The sequence below is a fragment of the Hippocampus comes genome, unplaced genomic scaffold (assembly GCF_001891065.2).
Source record: "Hippocampus comes isolate QL1 unplaced genomic scaffold, H_comes_QL1_v1.1 scaffold68, whole genome shotgun sequence".
Taxonomy (NCBI): Eukaryota; Metazoa; Chordata; class Actinopteri; order Syngnathiformes; family Syngnathidae; genus Hippocampus; species Hippocampus comes.
Genome location: NW_017805625.1, coordinates 6,249,495 through 6,275,160, shown reverse-complemented (window position 1 = coordinate 6,275,160; position 25,666 = coordinate 6,249,495). Strand labels below are relative to the sequence as shown.

Genomic DNA, 25,666 nt, shown 5'->3' with positions numbered 1-25,666 from the left:
TTTTTTTTTTTTTTTTTTTTTTTTTTTAAATAAGGATTATTTCCTTTTAATTTACTTTGACTAACTGTAGCATGAATTTTGTGAAATGTGGCTTTTTGGGCAAGGTTTTTTTTTCCGGTGACAGTGTTGTTCAACAAATGTGAGTATGTATATCAAGGGATTTTTTTTCCATTAAAACATTTTGGAATGTGTTCAGGGTGAAATTAAAACAGGGTTTATTATGGCAAAAGTTTGAGAACCACTACATTGTACTTGGCTCCCTACATTGTACTTGGCTTGCGTGAAAATGACATTTGCAAAATGAACAAATTCTTCGGTTTCTCTCTTCATCTAGTGACGTTGGTGAAGAAACAGCAACGAGGTGCTGCGGTTGCTTTGGCGCATGGGTGGTGAGCGTGAAAGAACATTCTGGAGAATCTCGGCGCTCCTGCTTCACACGCACTTTGACTCGTCTTATGAAAAGGCACAGAATAATTTTATATAATCTTCTTTAATGTCTCCCTTCAGCGGCATACTAAGTAGGCTTGATTGTCATTCTTCTCCCTCGGCAGCTATGTACAGCGCGTGCTCTTGTGGCGGCAGCGTGGCAGAGGGATTTGTCTAAACTGACTGTTGATAATTGAGGATCACACCTTGGGGTTCTCTTAATTTTCGCATCCTTACTCTTTCCCACTGAATTTGATGTAATCCTCATGTGCAAGTTAAAGACACCAAAGTCTTCTTCCTCGGAGTTCCAAAGCTGAGCCGAACGCAAATATCTGTCTCGGTTGATTACAGCTTTGGGGTTGAGACGCACTGAAATCACATCTAAGTTGTTCTTAATGAAGGTCACTTGTGATTACTCCGCTTGGTTAAGAGGTTGTGCCTTTCAGCGCCATTAAGGCTTATTTAGGTCTACTCTGTGCTCAGAGCTGACCTGTAAAAAAAATATTGTACTAATTTCCTTGGCAACCAACGTCACACATATAGGCATTGTTGACGTTCGGTCTCCTCCAGTGTTTTTGTTACACAAACTTATCTAGACACATAAGAGATACGTGTTGCAAAAGCTTAATTGATCGTTGAATGTGTGGGATTCATTGTTTCCTTGCGCCATGAGGCAAAATGGAGTGCAATACATAGTTGCAGCCAGCAGAGGCGCTGTTGATTCAGGCTTAACTCATTCAAAGAAAAAGAACATTGCAACAATTTAGGCCTACATCCACAACGGACTTTGACTTTCGGCAGCATCGTTCCGCTGCGTACAACTTCAAAAATGCAGTTTTAAACATTCAGATAGAATCATCCATCCTATAAACAACAACAAAAAAGAAATGTTTAGTCATTGGCCACGTCATTAAGTAATTCGCACAATTTAATGAGATGTCTCAAAAATCCAGCTTTTAAAAACTCATTCAGTACCAGCCAATTCTCGACCAAGTCTGAAAAGACGTTTAAAAACGTCTTTGGGAGTGAATGAGTTCATAATGTTCCATTTAGATTGGCACTGTCAGATGTCAATAATGTAGCAATATGTTTAGGAATCTATCGTCGTAGTCTTCAGTGAGAATTACTTACCTGTGCAACAGACCACTGCAAACTTCAAAAACAGTTAAATAAATACCTCTTTGACAGTGTCAGTCAAACCGAAATATGTTCTTCTTGTGCAAATAGGGCTTCTGAGTATGTAAATGTCTTAAACCAGTAAACTTCCATCCATTGCAAGTTCCATATCAATCCTCATTTTCAATCCGGGAGCTCTTCAATCATTTTTGCGGCCCGCGCAGTTCCTGCAAACTCCGTTGAAATGGTTTATTTAACAGGCACAGCTGGGGCTTGTTCTTCTCTGTTTTGTAACATGGCAAATTGGAAAAGTTTTTCTCCCCCTTGCTCTTCTGCTCTCTCCCGTTGGAAAACCTTCGATATGTGTATGCCTATGTTATGGTGGAGGATGAAGAGGTGGTCGACTGCAGCTAAACAGTCCAGAATCTACCTTAGCCTAATTTTGGCCCTCAAAAAGAACCTGAAAAAATTGCCATTTGTAGAACATTGTTTTTGAGGGAAAAAAAAAGTACAAATAAAATGTGTGACATATTTTCAGGGGACATATTACAGTCATTAGTTGCTTTCGATTCCTGACAATGCCTTTAAAGAGATTTATGAGCAGCTGTGTCATTTGTGCCTCTCAGAAAGGACAAAGTCGGATCATGTTATTTAACTCCTTCCCCTCAAATACTTGTGAAATTGTAATGAACAGTAAATTTAAGATGACTGGATTATAGTCTCTCCTTGAGAAACTCAGTGTTTTGGTAGTGAAAGTACGTCCTATCTTCAGTAGACTAAACTCAGCGACGTTTTAACCCCAGTAGACATTGCAAGAGTCTGTAAATGTTTTGAATAACCATGCTATGCAATTACCTCAGCCAACACGCCCACCTGGTGTTTTTTTTTTTTGGGTGCCCTGACATTTTTTTCATCATTCTCAATACACAAGGCGGAATAAATCCTGAGTCCAGAAAGGACCAAGACCACAATGGTTGTTTCCTTGGACTTAACTTTGGACTTAACTTTCGTTATATTTATATAGACAAAAGTTACAACTTAGGTTGACTATGTACAAAATATGTTTGAAGGTGGATCACTTAATCTTGAGTTGATTGTTGACAGTGAGATTGGCTGGAGAACAGTCCAGGATGTGACTGCTTCTCACTTGAAGTCAGCTGGGATAGGTTCCGTCTCATTTGCGAGGATAGCATTGTAGAAAATGGATTGTTAACTGTATCATGGGAAGTTTAGCTTCATCCTGGCTGGAACTTCTTAAGGCGTTATTTTGCTCAGCATGATTAATATGACACTGGCATGGAAACGGGGGTTCATAACATTCATACAGAAATGACCCCACCCCATTAAAATAATATTTTAAAACAAGCAAATTCCCCTTCCGGGTGTGAATTCACAGCATACCGGAGATCGTCCTCTATATGCTCAATAGGGAACTCTGTTCTCTTTCATATTCATATAATAGACTGACAGATCAGAGCAAGTTTGCCGCTACTTAACTAGTCCCTGCGGGGAAATTCTGCTTCCTTTCTGCTTTAATATGGAGGTCAAGGAAAAGGGTCAGGAACAAATCCGGCCCCCTGGAGCTGGCGCACACTGTCCTTCTCAAAGCCGTATGAATGAGGGCCATCTAGGTTGAAGGCAAGTTGCCTTATGTAATATGACAGTCGACTTTGAACAGTGGACGTGAAGCCCTGTCGACGGTGTGTAGTCTCAATGTCTGCTGGAACTTCGGAGTGCCCCGGCTGATCTCCAAAGTCAGACGTCCAACTTATTAATAGCCGCGTTGTGAGTGTGAGGAAATGGGGCTGTGGCGAGAGGAGAGGGTGGTGTTTGACTTCGGAGAAGACGCTTCCTCACAACCAGACTGAACTCATCTCGTGGGCCGCAGTGGTGGGGGCGAGCGGAGGATGTGCGTATTTGATGCAGCCCAAATGGAGATGAACCAAAAGTAGCTTCTACCTTGGTAAACAAACGGGCTGCTCATTGGTAGCATGTGTGAAATCCCTCCATCTCATCTCAGTATCCCATTCAAGCTCTCTTATGCCCCCCCCCGTGCCTCCGCCAACCACCACCACGCCCAACTTGGACTTAAAGTTTATCCACTTCTCAAATTGCTTTTTAGCCTCCTCTGCACTGACTCTTCTCGTAAAGACACATTTGACACCTGAACACCCCTCAAAGAGATTACGGAAGAATAACGGACCCATTTTTCTTTAAATAATGTTTACAAAAAAACTGATAAATGTGTGTTAAAAAAAAAAAATCTGAAACAGGAAATGCCCTTTTCAGGGCTGAGTAGTGTTATATGAGCTTGTTGTGAAACTGCAGTGCTTTTGATTGAAACAAATCTCAGATGTAAACAGGAAGTCACTTAAGTAGATTAATGTTATAGCTCCAAATCGGAATTCGCTGAGAAATTGCGTGGGAAAGCTAAGATGAATTCACAAAGCTGAAATGCCCTAATAAGAAATGATGACAACTGCAAGTTCATACATTACAAGATAAATCCGAGCTCCACATTCTCTCGACCAGTTGTGCCCAACTTTTTTTAACCCAAGTTCTACTTTTCAAGCCAAAACCTTCGCGATCGACCGTTCCCCCACGCATACACACATGCACACATGCCATGATTAGCAACGGCCGTAACGGCCCCTAACTTGAACGAAACAAAAAAAATTAAGCAGATACAAGAGCTTGTGAGTTGGTGAAAAGGAAATAACTGCCTCCCTCCTCGAGACTTGACACGAAGGCATTGGGCCGCACTTTTGCAGCGTGTTAAATGTATCACCATTGTCGGGCACGTGTACCGTTTTAAAATGCTCCTCCTGTCGCTCCATAGTCCCATTCTTTGCTCGTGCCATTAGTGAATCGTAGATGAAACAAACTGAATGAGGAAAAAAAAAAAGTTATATTGCAACAGTTCTTTTCGCTAGCTACAGTTGCAGACTGCTCACCGCTAACCTCTTCCGGTAATGGAGGTCATGCGAGTGAGACTGATAGGACGCTTAGGGTGCAGTGTTCACGAACACAAAAATATATCTTAATAACATGCATACAGGCACATCAATCTTTTTTTGGTTTCCCTGTTTCCCGTTCCAGCCCACGTGAATTACTTGGAACCAGTCGGCGGTTGACTGGTTAGGCACCCCTGCTCTCGACAGTATGGAACTCTGCCATTGGTGGGCAAAAGTATTACTCTTTGAAATACTGATATCACCATCAAGTTGAAATAAACATATTTTGTGCTATAACGTTTTTGGGATATTTCAAGATTACCTGTAGTCTACCGGACTGGAAAAAGTAACGCGTTAGATTCGTCCTGACTGGAAGATGTGCACATTTTGATGTAACGCATCGTCAACAACATCACTCAAAATAATACCCCAAAACTCACGTTGCGAATGTTTGACTGTATTCAATCAGCCTGACTTCTCCACTCTAACGATCTCTCGTGGTACAGTAACCCGGGTAACCCGTACCTCCACCTCTTTAACCTCCTGACCTACTTCCTAAGCTCTGTCTGTGATATATTTCTGTCACCAGCATCTAACGCTCCTCCCACAGCTTTTATTGGAAGCAGAGCATCTTGCCAGGCTCCAGCATGTCAGCATCTAAATAAACCGTGGACAGGAGACAGGCACAGCGCAAGTATCTTCCTGCTATGGCTGTTGTTGATCCCCCCTCAAACATGCAAACAAACAAAGACCTTTGAGAAAGAAGGATGAGGAAAAGAGTCAGTGTAATCCTGGCTGCCGTTCATGAATAAATCAAAACCTTGTGACTTCTCAGATAGAAATTACGCCACTCCACGCACAGGCACGCACACGCACACACACACACGTTAAGTGGAGTGCAGCAATATGTCAGGTTGCATTCCTAGAATTTAGGTTGAGCTCCGTGGAGGCCAGGTTTAAATGTAAAGGCTGCCTTACTGCTTAGCTGCCTTCATCCCATCATCTGTGGTCGATGATAACACATTTTCCCCATCATAGGCCTAAACAATCCTGAAGTTACAGCAATATTTGCTATTTTTTTTTGTTTTTTCTGACCATGCTGTGTGAAACACATTACGAAGTAAAGGCTCTTTTCAAGGGTTTGACAACAGTCATTACCCACAGAGGTCGGCCAGCGTCCCAGAATGATTGCGGTCCACTTTAGAACCACAATCAGGAGCGACAGGAAAGACTTGGGCTTTTGGAATCGGGTCATGGTTTAGTACCTGCTTGTGGACAAAAACGGAGAAGGCGGTGTTGAAGACATTCTTCCTGATGATCGCTGAAGTGACCTTGAGCAATGCGGTGACCCACACCTCCTTCCTCAAGAGGTTCAGCACTGTCTTTCATCCATCCATTTTCTATTCCGCTTATCCTACAAAGAGTTGCGGCCGTGCTGGACCCTATTCCTGCTGTCTTCAGGCAGTAGGCGGGGTACACCCTGAACTGGTTGCTAGCCAATCTCAGGGCACACAGAGACAATAAATTTCTGGAGTATTGTTGTACTGTACGCTTAGTGTGTATGTCTTGCTGCTCCAATAGTTTATAATTTCCGTAACGTCTATGCTAATATACGTTAGCTCTCTCAAATTCTAGTCAGTCGAGCTTCAATGGAAATGTTTTCTTCTCTTTTGCTTTAGGAGTTATTTTTAGACTAAACTTTTAGAGTAAACTTGAACTGTTAGCGACATATAAAACAACCTGAAGCCAGCACGCTTGGCTTCTTATTTGGAAACTACCATTGAGAGCGTTCTATTTCCTCAAAGTGATGTTGTGTGACAATCATTTATTTCCTGGCAGTGAGGGTGAGAAGAGGAGCTAAGGAATTCCTTAAAAGGTTGTTTTGTTATTAAGTTAAAAGTTTAAAGAGTGTAGGAGAAAGGATAAATCTTAACAAAGGTTTTCCATCTATTGCCGGTAGGGCTTTAATGTATCCCCCTCAGATGAATGCGGTTTCACAGTACACAGCAGACAGTAAAATGAACATCGCCTTTAGCGATTATAAATACGAAAGAAAAACACTTTTCATTGAAATGGATGAGGCGATGAGGACAGCGTGAAACTTTCATAAGACTAGCTGTTTTTCTCTGTCACAGGGACCTCCATTAGTCACTGACAACGTCTTATTGAAGGAAACTCGCCAAAGCCCAAATTCACTCGCTTTTTGCCAGAATGTGCCTATTGATTACTTCATTATCAATCAATAAAGAGTTGGGCCAGCTATCTCTGTCGTGTCACAACGGTTGGGAATCACTCTAGCAATGTAGTTTCCAATTAGGAAGTGATAGCATATGTAAACTTAAAAACAAGAATGGCTATCGAGCAATCGACTGTTATGTGTGGGAATATCAACATATCTGCATGAAAGCACATTTACATGAAAATGGTGTCGTAAAACCAGCGGCGTTTATTTCTTTGTGTTTTCGAAATAGATTCTGCATACAGACGACGTTATTAAAACCATCCCTATTCACACAGCTGCATAAATGCCTGAAGACACTCATTTGCATACCGCCCCCTTTTCACATGCAGTCACCATTCATGAATGGATGTGTCTTTCGGTATTTAGACTACATCGATGATACCTGCGTATTAACTGACCCGAAAGACTCCATCCGTGTCAAGTTTATTTATTTATTTTATTTAGCATTTAACGTTGCTAACGTCACGTCCAGGGTTAGGATATTGGCTTTACTTTCCTGTGTGGAGTCTGCATGCTCTCATCGGGCTTCATCACGTGCTCCAAAACATGCATGTTTTGTTCATTCAAGACTCTAAATTGTCCATCAGTGTGAATGTGAGTATGAATGGTTTGTATCCATCTGCCCTGTGATTGACTCGCAACCAGTTCAGGGTTTGTACTCTTCCCCAAGTTCACCTGGGGTAACTTCGAGCTTACCTGCAACCTGAATGAGGAAAAATGCCATCGAAACTTTATGGCATGTTAAAGCTGACCGGTACATTCTGTATCTCTTTTTCCAGAATGTACATTCACTAATAGCGGTTGTGAGTAGTCAAACTTAATTCATAGCTGGATTCCCCTACATTGGTGTTAAATTCACATCATTATTTAAAGGTCAAACAATCATCAACATATAAACAAAATCCAAAATAATCAGAAATTCATTTCATAAGCCATTATTTCTTCATTAATTGTTGCACCTGTAGTTTGTATGTGATCTAAGTTCTATATTGTACACAAATGATTATTTCGGATGGTTACGTCAAATGACTAGCCCTCCTAGTTATTCCTGCTTCTGGTGACCCCTGATCTCGTCTGGCTGCTTGTCAATGAGAATCAGTCGACATTACGTTTCCAGAATATGTGAGCATCAAGTTTATGCAAAGCTTTTTCAAGAGCTTTTTTTTTTTTTTTTTTTTTTTTTTTTTGGTAACCATTTTTCTTTTCCATCACTCACCAGCTGATCAAAGTTGAATGTGTGGCAAAGAACAAAACAGTCCCCTTTGGCTCAATGAGACCTCAGGAATAAATATCATTGACAAACAAGTATTATTGTTCTGGACTGTTTGAACATATTCTGATTTGTTCCTTTTCAGCCCCAAAGACCTGCAGCCCGAAGCAGTTTGTGTGTAAAGATGGCGTGACGTGTATCTCAAAGGGATGGCGCTGCGACCGCGAGAAAGACTGTCCAGACGGCTCGGACGAGGAGCCGGATGTTTGTAAGTGTTTTCCCCCAAAAAAGTTGACACTGAATGCATACTTTTTTTTTTTTGGTTGTTTTTTTTTTTTGGTTGTTTTTGTGTGTGTGTTTCTGCTGATTGTGTGGATCTGACAGTCAACCTTGGCTGACATTTAGGCTTTCAGAATATAGACAGTAATTGGAGCTTTAGTGGAACTGATTGTTTTTCCAGCTTTAAATATACACATCATGTAATTTACCAACATCAAGATGGTTCAGGATGCCTTTTTTTTTTTAAATTCACACGACTCGGTGTGATATGCATGAATAATGCTTACTTACCTTTATTTTCATTTATTTTCAGCGTATTGTATCACAAATATCTGTAATGCATCTTGGAAAGGAACTTTCAAGCTAAATTATGTTCTGTAAGACATGGTTGTGCAATGTTTGATCCTCTTAACAGACTCTGACTGACTTAAATTGATGGTGCATTGGATTTATCTGGCATGACGGGTGAAAATAATGGGATGTTTTGTTTGCTCTCCACAGAGGTCATTTTGCCTTCAAGCTCATGGTCATGGAGATTTGCAATGTTTGTTTTTTTATCTGGCATGTTGGGATATCCCTTTTTTCTCCCAGCGCCGCATTCGATGCGGTTGAGACAAATGCAAACAGGTTCCGAATTCATATGGCTTTCACGTCACGCTATTCGGTAAAAATGGAGCTATCCACAAAGCACGCGCAGATGGTGAAATGCATCACGAACTGAGATACCGAGCAGAATGCATCTTGGTCCGGCAGTAGTTTTTGCGCGTTTTTAAATGACTCAATAGTCATGTAATTGAAAGAGGAATTCCCCAGGTCTATACAAATGAGCCTCATTGATAAACCTCAAATTCACTAACGCTAGCGCTAATAGCCACACGCATTTCCCCATATTTCCACACAGTAGGTCAGCAGTTGGAGTGATGCAAATAACGTCGAGAAAAGGCTGGTGTACAATTGGCGCTACTCAGTGGAAACCTCTTTTGAGCGAGGGGACGCATAACCAGAGCAATGTGAGGGAACCTTCCGTCATATACAAGACATGTCATCCAAAATTACACCCCCCACAAGCCCCCCGTCGACCTAATAATTTTGTGCCGAAGGAGGGCAGTTTGGCCCAGGCCGGTCAGATGAAAGTCCCATTCGCACCTCCTTGGTCAGGAGCCCAAGCTCGCATTCTCATAATGTAATCTTTCTACAATAATAATAATAATGATAATAATGATACATTTTATTTGTATTATTACAGCCTCATGCTTTTTTATTTGAAGATGCCTTTCTTGGGACTCAAGGATTCCGTACACTGTCACATTATGTTTAATTAAAGAAAAAAAAATCGCAATGAGAGAAATACATTTAAAAAAAGAAATAAACAGAAAGGACCAGATCAAAATGACAGGTTGAGTCAGCCGTTTTAAACCAGTGCGTTTCGAGTTGTGAGATGAAGTGACAGACTCTCTTCCTTAACTGCAATCGTTCTGCCACAGTGTTCTCGGTGCAAAGCCTGCATTTATACTTTGCCATGGGTACAATTACAGGGGGATAGAGGTGCAAACTGCCCTCATCTGTCAAACTTTGTGGGCGTGTTTGCGCCGGTATGTCATTAGCGCAATATCCTTTGAGAACAGGACATTACGACGGAGCAAACTGCGGGCTCAAATGAAGAGCAATTCAAAGTGCTATCAGCGGCCACCGTTCATTCTTTGTGGATTCGGCCTTGAATGTACTAAAAAAAAAAGACAGCCATGATTTCAAAGTCGACATTAGAGATGAAATGCTCTCAGGCTGAATCCCTGCCGAGGGAATGAGAGCGACAGTGTCTCCCTGGTCAGCTTTTCAGAGGTAGTTTTCCAGGAGGATCGAATGTTTGGACGTAGAGGAAAAAGTGTGTCTGTGTGTGTGTGTGTGTGTGTGTGTGTGTGTGTGTGTGTGTGTGTGTGTGTGTGTGTGTGTGTGTGTGTGTGTACATTTGACATGTTTTTGGAGGGCTGGCATAGCGTAAGGGACTGGGAGGCCGGGGCGAAGCCTCAAGTTGAAGTCTAGACGCAAAGGCTGTGAGCGAGTCGGTCTGGAAGTCATTAAAGACGCGCCCACAGCAATGGAGAAACCTGCTGTTTTGCACAACCTGCTCTTTCCTCCTTCTCTTCATCTGTGGGCGAGCCTGCTTGCATGTCTCTATCTGGGACAGAGACAACAGTGACTGCATCCCTTGTCTCATTCTAGGTCTCGCTTCTGCCAGAACTTCTGAAAAACAACACTTACGGGAATAGCGCACTGAAGGAACTTGACTTCACACTGTGGTGGTGGAAAAGGTTGTGAGTCAGAGACGGACGGGCCTTTCACTATGTGGGCAAAAGTATTGAAGAAAAAAAACCTCTTAATCAATCAGAGGTTGCTTTGGACCTCTGAATCCTACACTGAAAAAAATGCTGTGGTGAATTTATTCAATTTTATTCCATCGAGGGGTTCCACGAAATAAAATCATCTTGATCCAGATACATTTTTCGCGAAATTGTACATCTATTATTTCCGCGGGATGCTGTGAAAAGCACGTCACGTTGAGCACATCAGAAGGACACACACTATCAAACCCCAACAATGGAGGAGAACCGAATTCTCCTTTTATTTATTCCACCATGGAATTCGGACAATAAGCCACAACTTTTCCCCCCCAGTTTTAACCCTTGCAACTTAAACACTTGAAGTGACCCAAGTCATGTTTCCTCCTCATAAATTTCAAGTACACCCCCGTCAACATGACAAAATTGCAACATGCTAGTTTGTTGTGCGTATTTCTATCATAGCTCAAGCAGTAATTTCACTTGTTACAATGTTATTCTACTTGTCGCTTTGTGCTGTTTCCCCCTCACTTCTTTCCACTGTAAGCTTGGCAGTTTTTGATTTCTCTCATACTTTTATGTATTCTGCCCTCCCTCAACATGAAGTGTTTAGCTTGGCAGATAGCTAACGGTTGTCCGAATGAGAGGCAGAGTGTTCTTGCCTCAAGCCATTTGTCATAAATGTTCATTCAAAGTACTTTCAACACTGCATCACTGTATCTTCATAAGCCTAACAAGTCTGCTGCCTTAACTCTTAACATACTGTCTCAGAGAAGTGCCATAATTATGCAGACTAATTGAAATTAGCAATGCTATTGTGGTCATTTTAAGCCATCAAACAACTATTAGTTTAGCATAAAAATGGCAGTAACACATGCAAGTAGAACATCCGACCGATGTCGCAAGCCCATATTTTCTTTGCTTTGTGGAAGCAATAAGAACTGCTGGAGTTTAGCTTTTGCTAAGTCATACACATCAGTGGGAACTTGCAGTCAGTGTAATATGTGCGGGCTTATAAACAGCGTGGTTTATGAGTAAAAGGGTTTTATTTATACATAATTCATGGTTAAAATAGTCACCAAAATGTAGACTATGAAGTATGATTTTTTTTTTGCGCATCCACAGGTTAAGGCACAAAAATACGGCAAGCTAACATGAGTTTTAGATGATTACAATTCTGCTTGACTAATGAGCAACCAGGTGCTTGATTTCATGCCGGTTTGTTTCAATGGAAAAGTGTAAAGTGAAGAGCAACGCATTGTGTAGCTACCATGCGAACGAAAAAGGGGCATTACGTTTCACATCATGTGATAATTCTTCTGAATACAGAGCTCAGTTAAGCTTATAGGAGTTAAAACGGACTGTAATTGTGGTTATCGTTGGAACTGTAGACTACCATCGACTCTTTTCCATCGTCATACTTTTGTCCTTATGGTGTAAGGCCTGTCTCTGACTCACAAGCTTTTCCACGACCCAAGTGTGAAGTCAAGTTCCTTCATGGTGCACTTTTTGAGGAAGTTTTTGGTTCAATGATGCATAAGGAAGGTTTATTGATTCCTTACGTGGATGCAGTTTCACAGTGGCCCTTGTCGGTGCCGTGGCTATTGCCAGTGAAGTCAGCCACTGTCCACTGCAGCTGCTGTGTTTCTCCCACAATGTTGTTCTTTGTACCCCGGGGTTCTGCGCCAGGCTGGGATAGAGGGATACTGACAGAGGACAACAAAAACTGAACGGTTGTTTGGGCATATGCCCTTTTTATACAGATCCACATTCCCGATCAACAATAAGCCAAGCTACATCATGTGACAGTCCAAAGCTTGAGTAAAAGGCCTTTTTGAGCTCCTCAGGCTACAGAATTTATTTCGGTTCTGCAGTGTTCCCACGTCTTAAGAAAGGTGACCTTGAAAGCATAAGGAGTGAAATGCTGACATTCCGCCGCCTGTGGCCTGGAATAAGGACACTTTTACAGTCTGTTCCTACCTCAGCAGCAATTAGCATTTTAGGATATTGACAGCCCTTGTAGAAAGCCCATTTTCTAATGTTGTAATCTGCATTGCAGTCACAGGAAAGAAAAAAGATTTCCATGCAAGGGTAATGTTGCCTCGCATCACTTCAGCAAGGAAATGACAGATAAGAATGAGTTTTTCGGTTGGGTGTCGTGTACCCGACAGTTGACCCCAGACGGCTGTTACGATGCTCAGATTTGAGAAAAGAAGTGAACTGTTTGATCTTAACGCTGTTCCTTTAAAGCGCCAGGCCCAGATAGCTCATCATGGCCAAAGACCTTGACATGAAAGAACACCTTCAAGATCTTCAGAACCGTTTGCAGGTGTGCGCTATTGATGGAACCATACAATCGCAGACATGCATAATTTATGCTAGGTCGTGTCTTTCATTAACCTGTTTTGATCCCCATTATTCATTGGTTGGTTACGTTCTGCCAAGGCATGGCAGGAGGAGCTTAAATATTTTTTTGATGCAGATCAAGAAATTGATTTTTGTCCTTTAGAGTCTGCTTAGACTTTTGCCTAGTCAGGCAGTGACCCACCAAACTGATGAAGCTGTATGAAGGCAGAACTTTTTTTTTTTTGCAATGCCGTAAAACTATTAATTCAATCCAGATTAAGGCTGTAATGCAACAAAATGTGCAAATATGCTGTTAAAACTTTGCAGTTGCAGTGTGCTGCCACCTGCAGCATTGGAGTGGAATATTGCCCTGCACATCTTTCATGTGCTTTACTCATTGCCATTCTTCCATCCATCCATCCATTTTCCGATGCGCTTTATCCTCACAAGTGTCGCGGGGGTGCTGGAGCCTATCCTACCTGTCTTCGGGCAGTAGGCGGGGGACACCCTGAACCGGTTGCCAGCCAATCGCAGCATTGCTATTCTAATTTTTAAATAGAAACCTATTGATCAAATGAAAGAATTATATGCTTTGATGAAATGATTGTGAAGATTTTGTTCATTAATGTTGACTCGCTTGTTGAATTTTCATGTCAGCTGAAGCAAAATCGAGGGCCCTACTTGACTGCAACCAGCAGAGGCGCTGTTGAAACAGTCTCAGTTAGTCGTCAAATGAAATATTGCCATGCAAGTCTTTAAAGGACATTTTGTCAAATGCCACCCCTCGTCATAATTGTTAATTGAGCAAAACACATGAACATGGGTAACATTTCCTCACGTTGAGCAATTAAAAGCATATTTCTAAAATTCAGGTTATTTCATTCTCTTGTTCCTGTCAGTGGTGCTTCGGCAAACAGCAGCAATGACTAAATGTCAGCATATTCAACACACTATATTTAAGGCTGTGCTAGTCTGCCAGTCACCATTCGAGGCCATTTTTAGACAAGTCTGACCAAAGCTGCCCCCCTGAAGAAGGACAAGAGGGCCCAGGCTGTGTTCAGCCAAGAAAAGCGTGTCAGGGGTTTAAATTGAAGGGGGCAGGAGAAAAAGACCATTATGTAATCCCAGCAGGGCTCCCCACAGACAGTGTTCGGGAAGGCCAGAGGCACTCTAAAGGGACACGAGACTGCCTGGGACAACAGCAGAGATTAGAATACAGCCGTGCGTGCAAGAGGAACATAAATAATATTGTGAAGGCATTAACGTAGACACTGAACATCTGGTTTGGACTGCTGGCGCGATCTTTTGGGACGACGACGTCGTCCGTGTGACGCTACTTTGAAAAACTGTTTCACATTGGTCTGCTCTTGCCCCTGACCCCTTACCTGTCATGAGCGTGGCTTTTTAATGGAATGTCAGCCACCTGGCTCTGCTAAAGATCACACTGTTGAAAAGACATTATCATTCCACATCTGTTGTAGATAATTAGGCATGAAGAGTCCAAATAGGAGAGTAGTAGATGACCTCTAGTGGCCACGTTTTCCTTCCCCGCCTTGCGAGCCGAAAGGTCCGTCACCATGATAATACTGACTTCAATTCGATTTCTGATGTAAACGCGAATGAATATTGAATTTGTTGGTTGCCATTTTGTTTACAAATTTTGATATACAAAAGCGTTTGGCGCTGGAGTTATACAGTCGAAGTACATTTTTGGAATTATTCATGAGGGAAATAAATGTCCTCTTAAAAGAAAACGTTTTGACATACTATGTTAGAGCAGTACATCAGGATAGCAAAGCTCAGAATCGAAAAGTTTTGACATTGCACGCAGTGGGTTGTGTGGTAAACACATATAATGGCTGTTTATATAAAGATGACAATCACAATAAGTGATTTATGTCTAATAGGTTTCTAAAAGATAAATGTAACCAGTCAAATGTTACCTATTGCTTCAAAAAATCCATTCCGCAAAATTTTGTGCAACAGATCTTTCCCTTTTCTCTTTGTAAAAATCTTTTAATTGTCCGTCCGTCCATTCATCCACCTTCAACTCCTTATCGTGTTCCGAGTCACGCTGGCGTCTGTCCCAGCCAACGAGAAAGGCAGCCTACCCCGACGGACAGCCATTCACTCTTAATGTCCTCAAGTGGGAATCTCACGCTGGCTGCAACGAATCCGTGTGAAATTCTGAAATTGATTTGATGCTCACTTGAAACTACTTTCTGTATTTAAAAATTAATGGGTACTACTGAATATTTTGTGAGGGAAAAAAATTGTGGCTGAATGCTGGTTGTTCTTCAAATATCACCTCTGAATTCCAATGTCTAGTTTGTTTACTTTTCCTCTTCCATAACTTACACTAATATTAAACAGTATGCTTATTTGCTAGGAATAGCTGGTGATTTCGTCTTGAATCAATACATTTTTCTTTACCTTTGCATGTGAAGTGTTTGCTCAGTGGTTTGACCCCGCCACCCCTCCTCCCCCTCCACCCCCCTCCCAAGGAGAAGTTGAGCTCCTGCATTTGGAGAAGTTTGTTGTGCTATAGAGAGTTGGATTTGGGCTTCCTGTTTGGCTTGTCACCTTGCCAGCTCTCCCAGGAGCCCCCCCGACCCCCACCAACCCCGTGAAGGCTTGCAAATGTGGTGCTGATATTTTTTGAAGAGCAGGGGGCGAGCAGCAAGCAACCGAGGATCCAACTGACAAGTGCAGCGTGAAAAAAAGGTCTCGTGCGGGGATCAACATACAGTAAATTGTGAAAAATGGAAGCTTCAATCAGATAGGGTTATTCAAGAATATCCTGTATCCTCATGGTAAAACCGTACTACAGCAAAGTGATTTAAAAACAAATAACTCACGCTGTCATAGAACCTCTAAAATTGTCAGGATGTGAGTTTTGTGCCGTTCTGTACAGTGAAACTCCTCTACAACGAAACCTACATGGACGAAAATACCCCCTAGTGTGAAAAAATGTTCATGCATGAAAGCCATTCCCACTTTTCTGCTCCCCCTACAATGAAAAGTCCCCCTGTACCGTTATACGATGTCTTTTTCTCTGCTCTTGCCTCACAACGAGATTCACTACAACGAAAACAAGCTTTCCGCAAAAGTCTAATCCAACCTCAGCATGCCACAGCGACTTCTACTGCTTTGTTCGGAAACGGCAACAGCAACCACCACACTGGTTTACACATGCGCAGTAGTACAGGAGGTATTTGTTTCAGACACAGCACGAACGTTACATTGCTAAAATGACGACAAAACGGACCTTTGCATACCAAGGAGTTAAGAAAAGAAAAGCTTTAACGCTTGAAGACAGGATAAAGGTAATACAAATGAAAGATGGAGGAAGCAAAATAAGACATTATGCAAGAAATTGATGTCAGTGAAAGTAAATGCTGATCATAAATTTCGCAATTTCTTTCCCTTTTTTTCTTTCTACGCTGGCTATATGAAGTGTCAAATAAGTGTATGCTCATACTTATGCACTATTGGAATAAAAACAAAAAAGTACACATGTACGTTTTTGTGTGTATTCGTGTTTACGTCTGAGATAAAATTTGTTACAGTGAAAAGTCCCCTGTTGTGAAAAATTTCTTGCTGCAAACATGATTTCATTGTAGAGGAGTTTCACTGTATTTTCCAGTTTGTTCGGCGTCTCGGGGGAATTTTGAATAGGTTCATGATGAAACAGATTCGCAACTCTCGCCTCTTCTCGCACTCTGAATGAAGAAAACGCCTCAGGTTCTCTTTGCAGACGTGTTGGTTGATTGTGTTGCCAGTACTGAAGGGGGAAACTTGTAATTTGCTCTGGGTTTGAAACACCCCGTCTGGAACTCGCCTGGCACATTTTGTATGTCTCCAACAAACAGACAAACAATTACCCAATATTCCAGATGTATTGTGTCTTTCACAGCCTCTTTGAATCTTTGGTGTGTTGTGGTTACTTTGTGCCCCTTGTATAGTTCTTTTTCCCCCCCTTTTTTTTTTTAAAAAATTGGAGGGGAGATGGCAAACATGATTTCATTGTAGAGGAGTTTCACTGTATTTTCCAGTTTGTTCGGCGTCTCGGGGGAATTTTGAATAGGTTCATGATGAAACAGATTCGCAACTCTCGCCTCTTCTCGCACTCTGAATGAAGAAAACGCCTCAGGTTCTCTTTGCAGACGTGTTGGTTGATTGTGTTGCCAGTACTGAAGGGGGAAACTTGTAATTTGCTCTGGGTTTGAAACACCCCGTCTGGAACTCGCCTGGCACATTTTGTATGTCTCCAACAAACAGACAAACAATTACCCAATATTCCAGATGTATTGTGTCTTTCACAGCCTCTTTGAATCTTTGGTGTGTTGTGGTTACTTTGTGCCCCTTGTATAGTTCTTTTTCCCCCCCTTTTTTTTTTTCAAAAATTGGCAGGGCAGATGGTGGAAGCTGGTCAAACGGCCTCTTGAGGTCTCCAGGTCAGAATTTAGTTGCGTCATCCAGGCCATGAGCAATCACAGACAGACAGTGCCAGCTGGTCAGCAATGGCCTTTCATGGCCGGAAAAAATCTTTTTTTGCGTGTCTTTAAAGGCCGATGGCATTAAAGTGGTGCAACACTATTTATTTATGAACTATATTTACGGATCAGCGCGTTCAATTATTCATGGTCATCTGGTTGGCTGACATCTATGAAAAGTGGAAGGGTTTTATTGGATGATCCAAACCCAGTAGAAAGGGTCGATAGAGGATCCTGTTGGGAAATGTTCCTTTGATATGCATTCTTGTTGGAAAATCCAGTGACACTTGTTGCCATGGCGAGTACGGTTACATCACTGTCAGGCATAATGTGTGGGTGGTGGTGGAAGAGTGGCATCTGAATAATATAACCTGTGACGGATAAACCGCTCTCGTGGTTGGAAGAAATCATCTCATTTTGAATTTAAATGGTCATATTTTGAAAAATGAAAGTGAAATTGGATCACAATGAGCAGAGACCTTGAGAACTGAAGTGGCTAGTCACTTACTTCCTCCCTTGACCCTAGATTTTAAAATGAGGAATATTTCAGTGTGAAATAAGAACCTTAAACTGTGTATGGTTAAGTTTACTTGAAAGAGCACTTATTTTTTGAATTTAATAATTTTGAAAAATAATTATGTCTAAACACCATAACGTTAAATGTCAAATTTAATAGAAAATACTAAATAGCATTTTTATTTCAATATGTCTCACGCAATGTGATTATAGAGTGTCTTGGGCTAGGAGTCTGGACAAACTTTCAGTTTCTGTCATTGCAAGATCGTTGCCTCACCCTGTCAACACTTAAATTCTCTCTCTGATCCGCTTTTATCCTCTCAAGGGTCGCAGGGTGTGCTCCCCAGCCGTCTTCGGGCAGTAGGCGGGGGACACCCTGAACCAAACGCAGGGCACACAGAGACGAAAAACCATCCGCGCTCACACTCACACCTACGGACAATTCAGAGTGTTCAATCAGCCTGCCATGCATGTTTTTTGGAATGTGGGAGGAAATGTGAGTTCCCTTAGAAAACCCACGCAGGCACGGGGAGCACATGCAAACTCCACACAGGAAGACCAGAGCTAGAATCGAACCCAGTACCTCCGCACTGTGACTAACCACTGGATCACCGGGTCGCCCTATTTATTTCGTTGTTTATTTTAATTTTAAATGTAGCTGACCTCCAAAATGGGAGTGGGAGTCATTCTGAACTTGGAGCTGGACAGGATTGGATTTGTTTTCACCGGGACAGGACAGGATTTCCTTTTTACTAAAGTCCGTGATGGAACAGTACAGAATTTTTTTGCCTGTGGGAATGGGATGGGATGGGAATGAAAATCCACTCCCGTCACCCTCTAAGATGCACACAATCTATCCATTGTGTTGACTTGCACAGTCTATAAGGCATGACTGACTGAGAAGAACAAAGAGTGTTTGAGATTTGAGGGATTCCTGGCCTTAAATGTGAATTAAAATTTTGAAAAAGACCCCCCTCATAACTTTTGGAGGTATGACGAGATCCTAGACTGGAAGTGAACGTGTGCGCTTGTAGTAATCAATCACCCGCCCCCTCTACCTCTGCGTCTCGTGGCCCTAGCGCGGCCGCCCCCCGGTTCTCTCCTCATGTGGCCATGCCACTGTTCCGATCAAGGTTTGCACATGACACCGCTTACGACACGGCAGCTCAGTGTGATTTGTATGGGGCCACTGCCGACTTAGGTGATCAAACAATGGCTTTATTTCGCGTGGCCTGACTCCGTCACACTGATCACCGGAGCATGTGATCCACCTCTGTGTGTACCGGCCTAAAAACTCGACGCGTGCAAGGTGTCTGCGGTCTTACATGTTTGGTTTTGAAAGAAGAATTGTTTCTTTGGCTGAAATACGAGATTGAGCACCTGCTTATCAGCGTGACATAACATTTAAAGAGTCAAAGAAATCTGTGTGACAATGAGTTTGAGTACTGTGGACTCCCCAAAGTTAAAGATCATTTTAGGGGAAATATACCTCAAATGTTGCGTTAAAAAAAATAATAATAAAGCAAAGGGGTACAAGTATCACAAGTGGCACAAAGTCCCTCTCTTGTGGTAAGTGAAAAAAGCATTGCTAAAATACAGTTCAGTTGATTTTATTGTCCGGTTCATACATTTACATTTAATCTTTAAAAACGTTTTTTTTCCCCCCCAAACATTATTTGTTTAGGGAAATTTTTCATTTCATTTTTATGTGCTATCCATTTTAAGTAAATCGTTATTTAAGTGCATTTTTTTTCCTTTTTTAAAAAATATTTAAGAGTGCATTGTTCAAATTGTGCATCATATTACAGTGGTTTACAATAACATGAAATATATCTTTTAGGAATAAAACCACTCTCATTTTTATACAATTTGGTCTACTACATGTAGACGAACTTTTTGCACTAGTTGCACCGGTGCGCCAAACCTTTTTTTTCCAAAAGTTAGGTGCACCCCAGTTTTCTGCTCCATCGCATCCAACCGCAGTTTTTTTTTTTTTTTTTTAGGTTCACTTTTCTTTTTATACAAAACTGCTGCCAGTCTTTTTGGGCAACATTGACTGATAAATTATGAATAATCTATTCATCATGAAATTCTTTATTTGAGGCAGAATTCGACGAGACAGGCAACGTACTCAAAGTATTGCTGCTTGAAGTGCTCTGTGTCTGTTTTAGTTATCACCAGGGAACAAAATCAGGCCTTAAGGTTGAAGAAATTGTCAATTGATCTTATCATCTTGTCATCCGCAGCTATTTCCGCTCTATATCTGATGGTCTCACAACACTTTTTTTTTTGAAGAACTATCTACTTTCCCAGAAACTACCATGATAAACGATATATTTCAAGTATGTGCTATGCGCGTGGGGTCTTTGAATGGACCAATCATGATACTCGTTACGTGTGGATAGTTGAACATTTAATTTAGTTAATGTGTTGATATTAGAGTTTAATTTGATCCCAGTTAAAGTATTTAGTGGACATTTGTGGTGATAGTTTACTGATAAATTAGCCAGGCAGGTGGTTCATTTTTTTCTTTTACACGCGTCATTGACGCCGCATCGGCTCGACGCCTCGAGGAGCAATCGCCTCATTTCCCCCAAACATTTGAAGCCTCTTCTGCCTCGCTTTCATGCACGTCCTCGCTCCTCAGTGGAAGTTTTGGTCTTAGGCCTATCTGACTGCAACACAAGCATCTCCAAACACAGGCATGCACACACGCACGCACGCAATTACGTATGCCATGGCGTCCAAATCGGTCATAGTCTAGAGCCCTGACTGCAGAATACATTCTCATTTTCATCAGAACGATGCCATTAAAATTTACTAAAGATGATACAGTTGCAATGGTTTCAGCCGAGAAAGCCATTTGTTAAAGCATTAATGATCGAAACGGAAAGAAATGTTTTGAAATTGGGACACCTTGGATGTCGACCGACCTCATAGATTCAGCGAACCTTTGGAAATTCCATTTTCTCACAAACGTTTAGGTGGCATCTTTTGCTAAGTGCAAAAGCTTTTCCAACAATTTTTGGTTATCCATCGGAAAATATGAGTCAATTCACGACAACCAGCATTTCTGCCAGATAACCTCGTTTCACCACCACAAAAGAATATTGAAAAAAATAAAAGTCCATGTTTGCTTTGAATTAGCAACCATTTGCATCACAGCCCTACTATCTGCTGCCAGCTCACAAAAGAATGGAGCTTTGTGGGACTTTGGACCGCTTCCTATGAATGAGGTGTTCAATTAGCCCCTGCGAGGCTTCCCTATTCTTTCTCTTTCCCTTTTCCATCACTTCAATTGTTTTCTTACTTTGGTAATTGACCACACATTTATTCCAACGTAACACATGTGGTAGGAAAAATCTATCCCATGTGGCCTCTGAAAGATGAGTCTTTGTGGAGGTTTTCTTCAGACTTTTTCAAAATGTCTGATTGCAACCGTCTCATTATGTTTTGCGCTTCATTTTGGGCATTTTGCGCCATACGGGTGGCAATTCTTATCAAGCGAGCAAAAGTTTGGCTTGTATCGCTTTTGCTTGTCGGACTGGTTAATGATACAATCCTATTTGATGCATCCCCGTGAGCAAAAACAAGGAGATGTCTGTGTGCTGATTGTTTTTTTGCCCTTAAAACGCTGGTGTAACTTTAAAGGTACAGTATGTAGAATTTAGTGCCATCTAGTGGTGAACAAAATGAATGCAACGACCTAAACTCAAAGCTCGTGCATTTTGAAGCTCGTTTGAAGCGTGCTAACTACGGTGCCTCAGAGAGACCGTACTTCGCAAACCTATCAGCAGTTTTTACACCAGAGGTGCCAGCAAAATGTCATCCCAAACGATTTCTAGTATTCCCTCCAGTGACGCAGTAATGCATGGGCTTGTTACACATGCTGGAATCATGATGTTGAGGAACTACATTCACTAAGTTTGTCTCCTTTGAGTATCCGTAGCAGAAAGATAGCGGCAAAAGTTTTGGACCATTGCGCCCTATGTAATATAACTAGCTATTACTTCCTTTGACGTTACGTAAAAAAAAAACTTGTGATATTTTTGAAATAATGAACACAAGAAAAAAAAAATTAACACATTTTGTACACTGTCTCTTTAAAGCCTAAAAACAAACAAACCATCCAGCAGGTTGCTTTCTCGAGGTATAAGGGAGCCAAGCCAAACTAATCAACACATTGTATTTGATTTTTCCTCATATTTAATCCTTTGGCCAAACATGAGTAGACTTGGGTCAGATGTTTGATGGCAAGGCCGGAGCCTGCCGGTATTATGGCTCCCGGTTCTTTACAAAATGTATTAATCCAGAATGGGGGGCTTTGTTGCCACGTGTTAAATCGGCAGCTTAGCATAGGAGGGCCAGCACGCGGGAGAACGTCACACGTCACCCTGATACGATTGTGTTAACATACCACCACGTGTATTTGAATATGTGTTCACTCATAGCGTGGAGCTCCCTGTGAAGTCACTTTCAAACTTGTTTCCTTTTCAGCTTGCTGTCACTACAAACAAATATGATCATATTTAGTTTCCGACCACATTTCTTCATAGAAGATAATGCTTCACCAGTATCCTTGGATGCTTTCTTTCTGCATTACCGATCCAAAGCAAGACCTGTCACCATTTTGTGTTGTTAATCCATTTTGCTATATTGCGGTTCACCCACCGCGACCCTGCCACATTGCAGATTTTTTTGGGGGGGAGTAAAATATCAACTTGTCTATGATGGAAATTGCAGCTGTATTGTGGAAATGTGAGAGCGATTGTTTACTCGGACTCTCTGTTTACTCGGACTCTCTCTCTCTCTCTCTCTCTCTCTCTCTCTCTCTCTCTCTCTCTCTCTCTATATATATATATATATATATATATATATGGAGATTTATTATAATGCATTTCCTTTTTACATACTGAGCATTAATACATTAATAAAAAACATGATAGGATTTAAAAAAAAAAAGCCCGTTCTCAGTGTTAAAAAGCCATGATTTTATTGAACTCGGTTCATAAATCAGTTGCTATGATGAATCCTGCTTCATGAGAAAACAATAATATGCGCCTTTGTTTTGTTCATCAATCATGTCGCACAGCCCTTCGACTTGGAAAGTTTGTGACAGCCGTTGGGAGAGGCTGCACAAAATGGTGGCCAACAGCACAGACTTCTTGCTGAGTCATTTGTCCCTTTGTGGATGAAAATACTCGTCAGAGTCACAAGGCACTAAAACCTCATCCAGGAAAAAAAAAAAAAAGTAAAGTCGAAAAACTATCCACGCTTTGATTGTGGCAGTTTATTCACTTTTTTTTTCGTGCATTCAGGCTGTAAAGTCCTTTGAGGAATTTGAGAAAGTCTGCCCAGACTGGTGTTTACTCGAGATATATTTTCTCCCCTGGTGATCCCAAAGATATCTCTCAGCAAACACCACCATACTGTACATGCCCGCATACCACCGCACTGGCATGCTTGTTGTGGGTGTGAAGTCTGTGGATGTGTGCGTGCTGTCGATGCATTGAAAGGTCTGGTTTGGTCCCGGATAATATTGTGTTTGTAGTTCTGCTACTTTTCCTCCATGCCCACAGCGGGTTTGCGTATGTCGGCGAGAGAGAAAACACACCAACAAAAAATGTTGGGTCGTTTTCCTAACTGGGTATCTGCGGATTTTGAGCAGATTGGGTTACTTTTGCAAAGTGAAAGCACTTGAACAAAAAGAAGTACAAGAACAAGGGATTTGTCAATCAAGAATTGCTTAAAGATACAAAAAAATTCAGGTTGATAACAATAATAGACATACAGCATAATATCTTAACCCATTTCCACACACGTTTCCAGAAATTCTAATTAAGCATTTTTGCTCACTTTATTGTCTCATAAAATATGAATCAAGCCTGACTGCCTAGAATGTTGGCATGGCTCATCACTTTTTCATTAAGGCTGTGGGAAACCCGTCATGCCCAGGACAGAATTAGAGTCTCAGTACAACCTCTTATAGTGGAGTGCTGCTGAGGCCGATCATTTTAGAGAGAAGAACTATTTTGAGGTCAAAGTAGACTTCTGAGTTCAAACCTCTGTCATGCAGGATAGCACGCAAGAATAAAGAAGAATCTACATAGGATGGTGCAAGACAAACTCACATTCAAGAAGAAGAAAAGGAATGAAGTTTCGAGCCATAAATCAATTCATATTCACAAAATGTGTCCTCTGCCATCCCAGCAGTGAATGCAGCACACTGAAACACTGAAGGCGAGAGCTACTTTAGTGCCCTGGGAGCAGTTCAGGGTATCGGTGTCTTGCTCAAGGACACCACAGCGGCAGGTCGGGAGGCTGTTGAGGGATGATCCTACACTGTATTTGACTCACTCTCTCTAAATTTGCAGTTACTGGATACAGTGGTACCTCTACTTATGAACGTCTCTTCATACGAAATATTCAAGTTACGAAACGTCTCAACAGGAAAACATTACCTTTTGTGACGAAAGAAATTTCAAGATGCGAAAGGTAAAAAATACAGCATGGGATGCTACTCGCAGCTCTGAGTTTCCTGATCGCAACATACTGAGAGCTGCTCTGCCATTGGCTATTACTGAGCATCATCCTGGCATCCCATTGGCTAAGAGGGACTTCTACCGTATGTGCCTATGTGTGTAGATAGATAGATGTGTGTCGATGCAGCGTCCTCGTCGTTCACCCAGGAGGTGTTCTGATAGTTTTACGTAAATGTGAATGACCCAGAAAAAAATGTTCACCAGTCGGGCGATCGCTCACTATGCTGATGTTGGCCTTGGACATTTCCGAAGGATTGTTAAAAGCCGACAAAAGCAAACGTCCTTGGATCAGTTCTTTACAAAACGCCAGGCAAAAACCACTTCTGAGAGAGAACATGAACTAAAGAGGGCAAAAAAAACAATGAAGACGCAGTTAAAAGTGAAATGATGATCATTTTTATTCTTTATTCTTTCTTCGCCATTCTTTTTGAAACTGAGAGCTTCATCTTGGGTACTGAAGAATGCAAAATGCTAGCAATTTGCTGGCACTTCTGAAATATGCTCAAATTACCTTGACTCAGATGCGATTGTTCCTAATTAAAACTCATTCAGTACCCGACAATTCTGGACCAAGTCTGAAAAGACGTTTAAAAACGTCTTTGGGAATGAATGAGTTGAAGACATTCATCGATGTGAAGACTTGCGATTTCTCGCAATATCACGAATGGTTTAACAAGTATAAAACGGAAAATCCATTCACCACACATTCTATAAATGTTAGCGAGTGTTCGAATGACCGCGTGTACAATATTCCCACGAAATCACAATGTCAGTGCCGAGCTATTTTTAGCACGGGCACGCAGGCTTCTCATGTGATCCTTGTGGGGCGACCCATTGACTCCTGGTGTACTGTACATATCTACTCATTATTACCGGGTGCTGATAACTTTTTGAGTTGATCACATTTGTGTTTGTCTCCCTCAGGCCCGCACAGCGCTGTGTTAAAATGCCCGCCTAATGAGTACCAGTGTGGGGGGACAGAGCTGTGCATCCACATGAGCAAACTGTGCAACGGGGCGCCAGACTGTACCGACGGCTGGGACGAGGGACCTCACTGCCGAGGTATCACCTCCCTTTTTTTTTTCTTTTCACTCGTCACGTTCATCCTCACTGCGCTATGACACTTCTTCTTTCATCATACCACTTTTGCAGTTATTAATACCAGCATATCTCGCTTATCTTCAAATTCCCAATGTTGATATC

General features: G+C 41.7%; 1 protein-coding gene across 2 annotated transcripts in view; it reads left to right on the top strand.

Annotated features, from left to right (window-relative positions):
* The window catches only part of LOC109522328 (low-density lipoprotein receptor-related protein 1-like), a 104,755-nt gene that overhangs the window by 6,975 nt on the left and 72,114 nt on the right, over positions 1-25,666 (top strand). For both annotated transcript variants that reach the window (XM_019880783.1, XM_019880784.1), the window contains exons 2-3: positions 8,094-8,216; positions 25,388-25,525. In XM_019880783.1, coding sequence (XP_019736342.1) covers positions 8,094-8,216; positions 25,388-25,525 — 261 coding nt within the window. The remainder of the gene's footprint in view (positions 1-8,093; positions 8,217-25,387; positions 25,526-25,666) is intronic.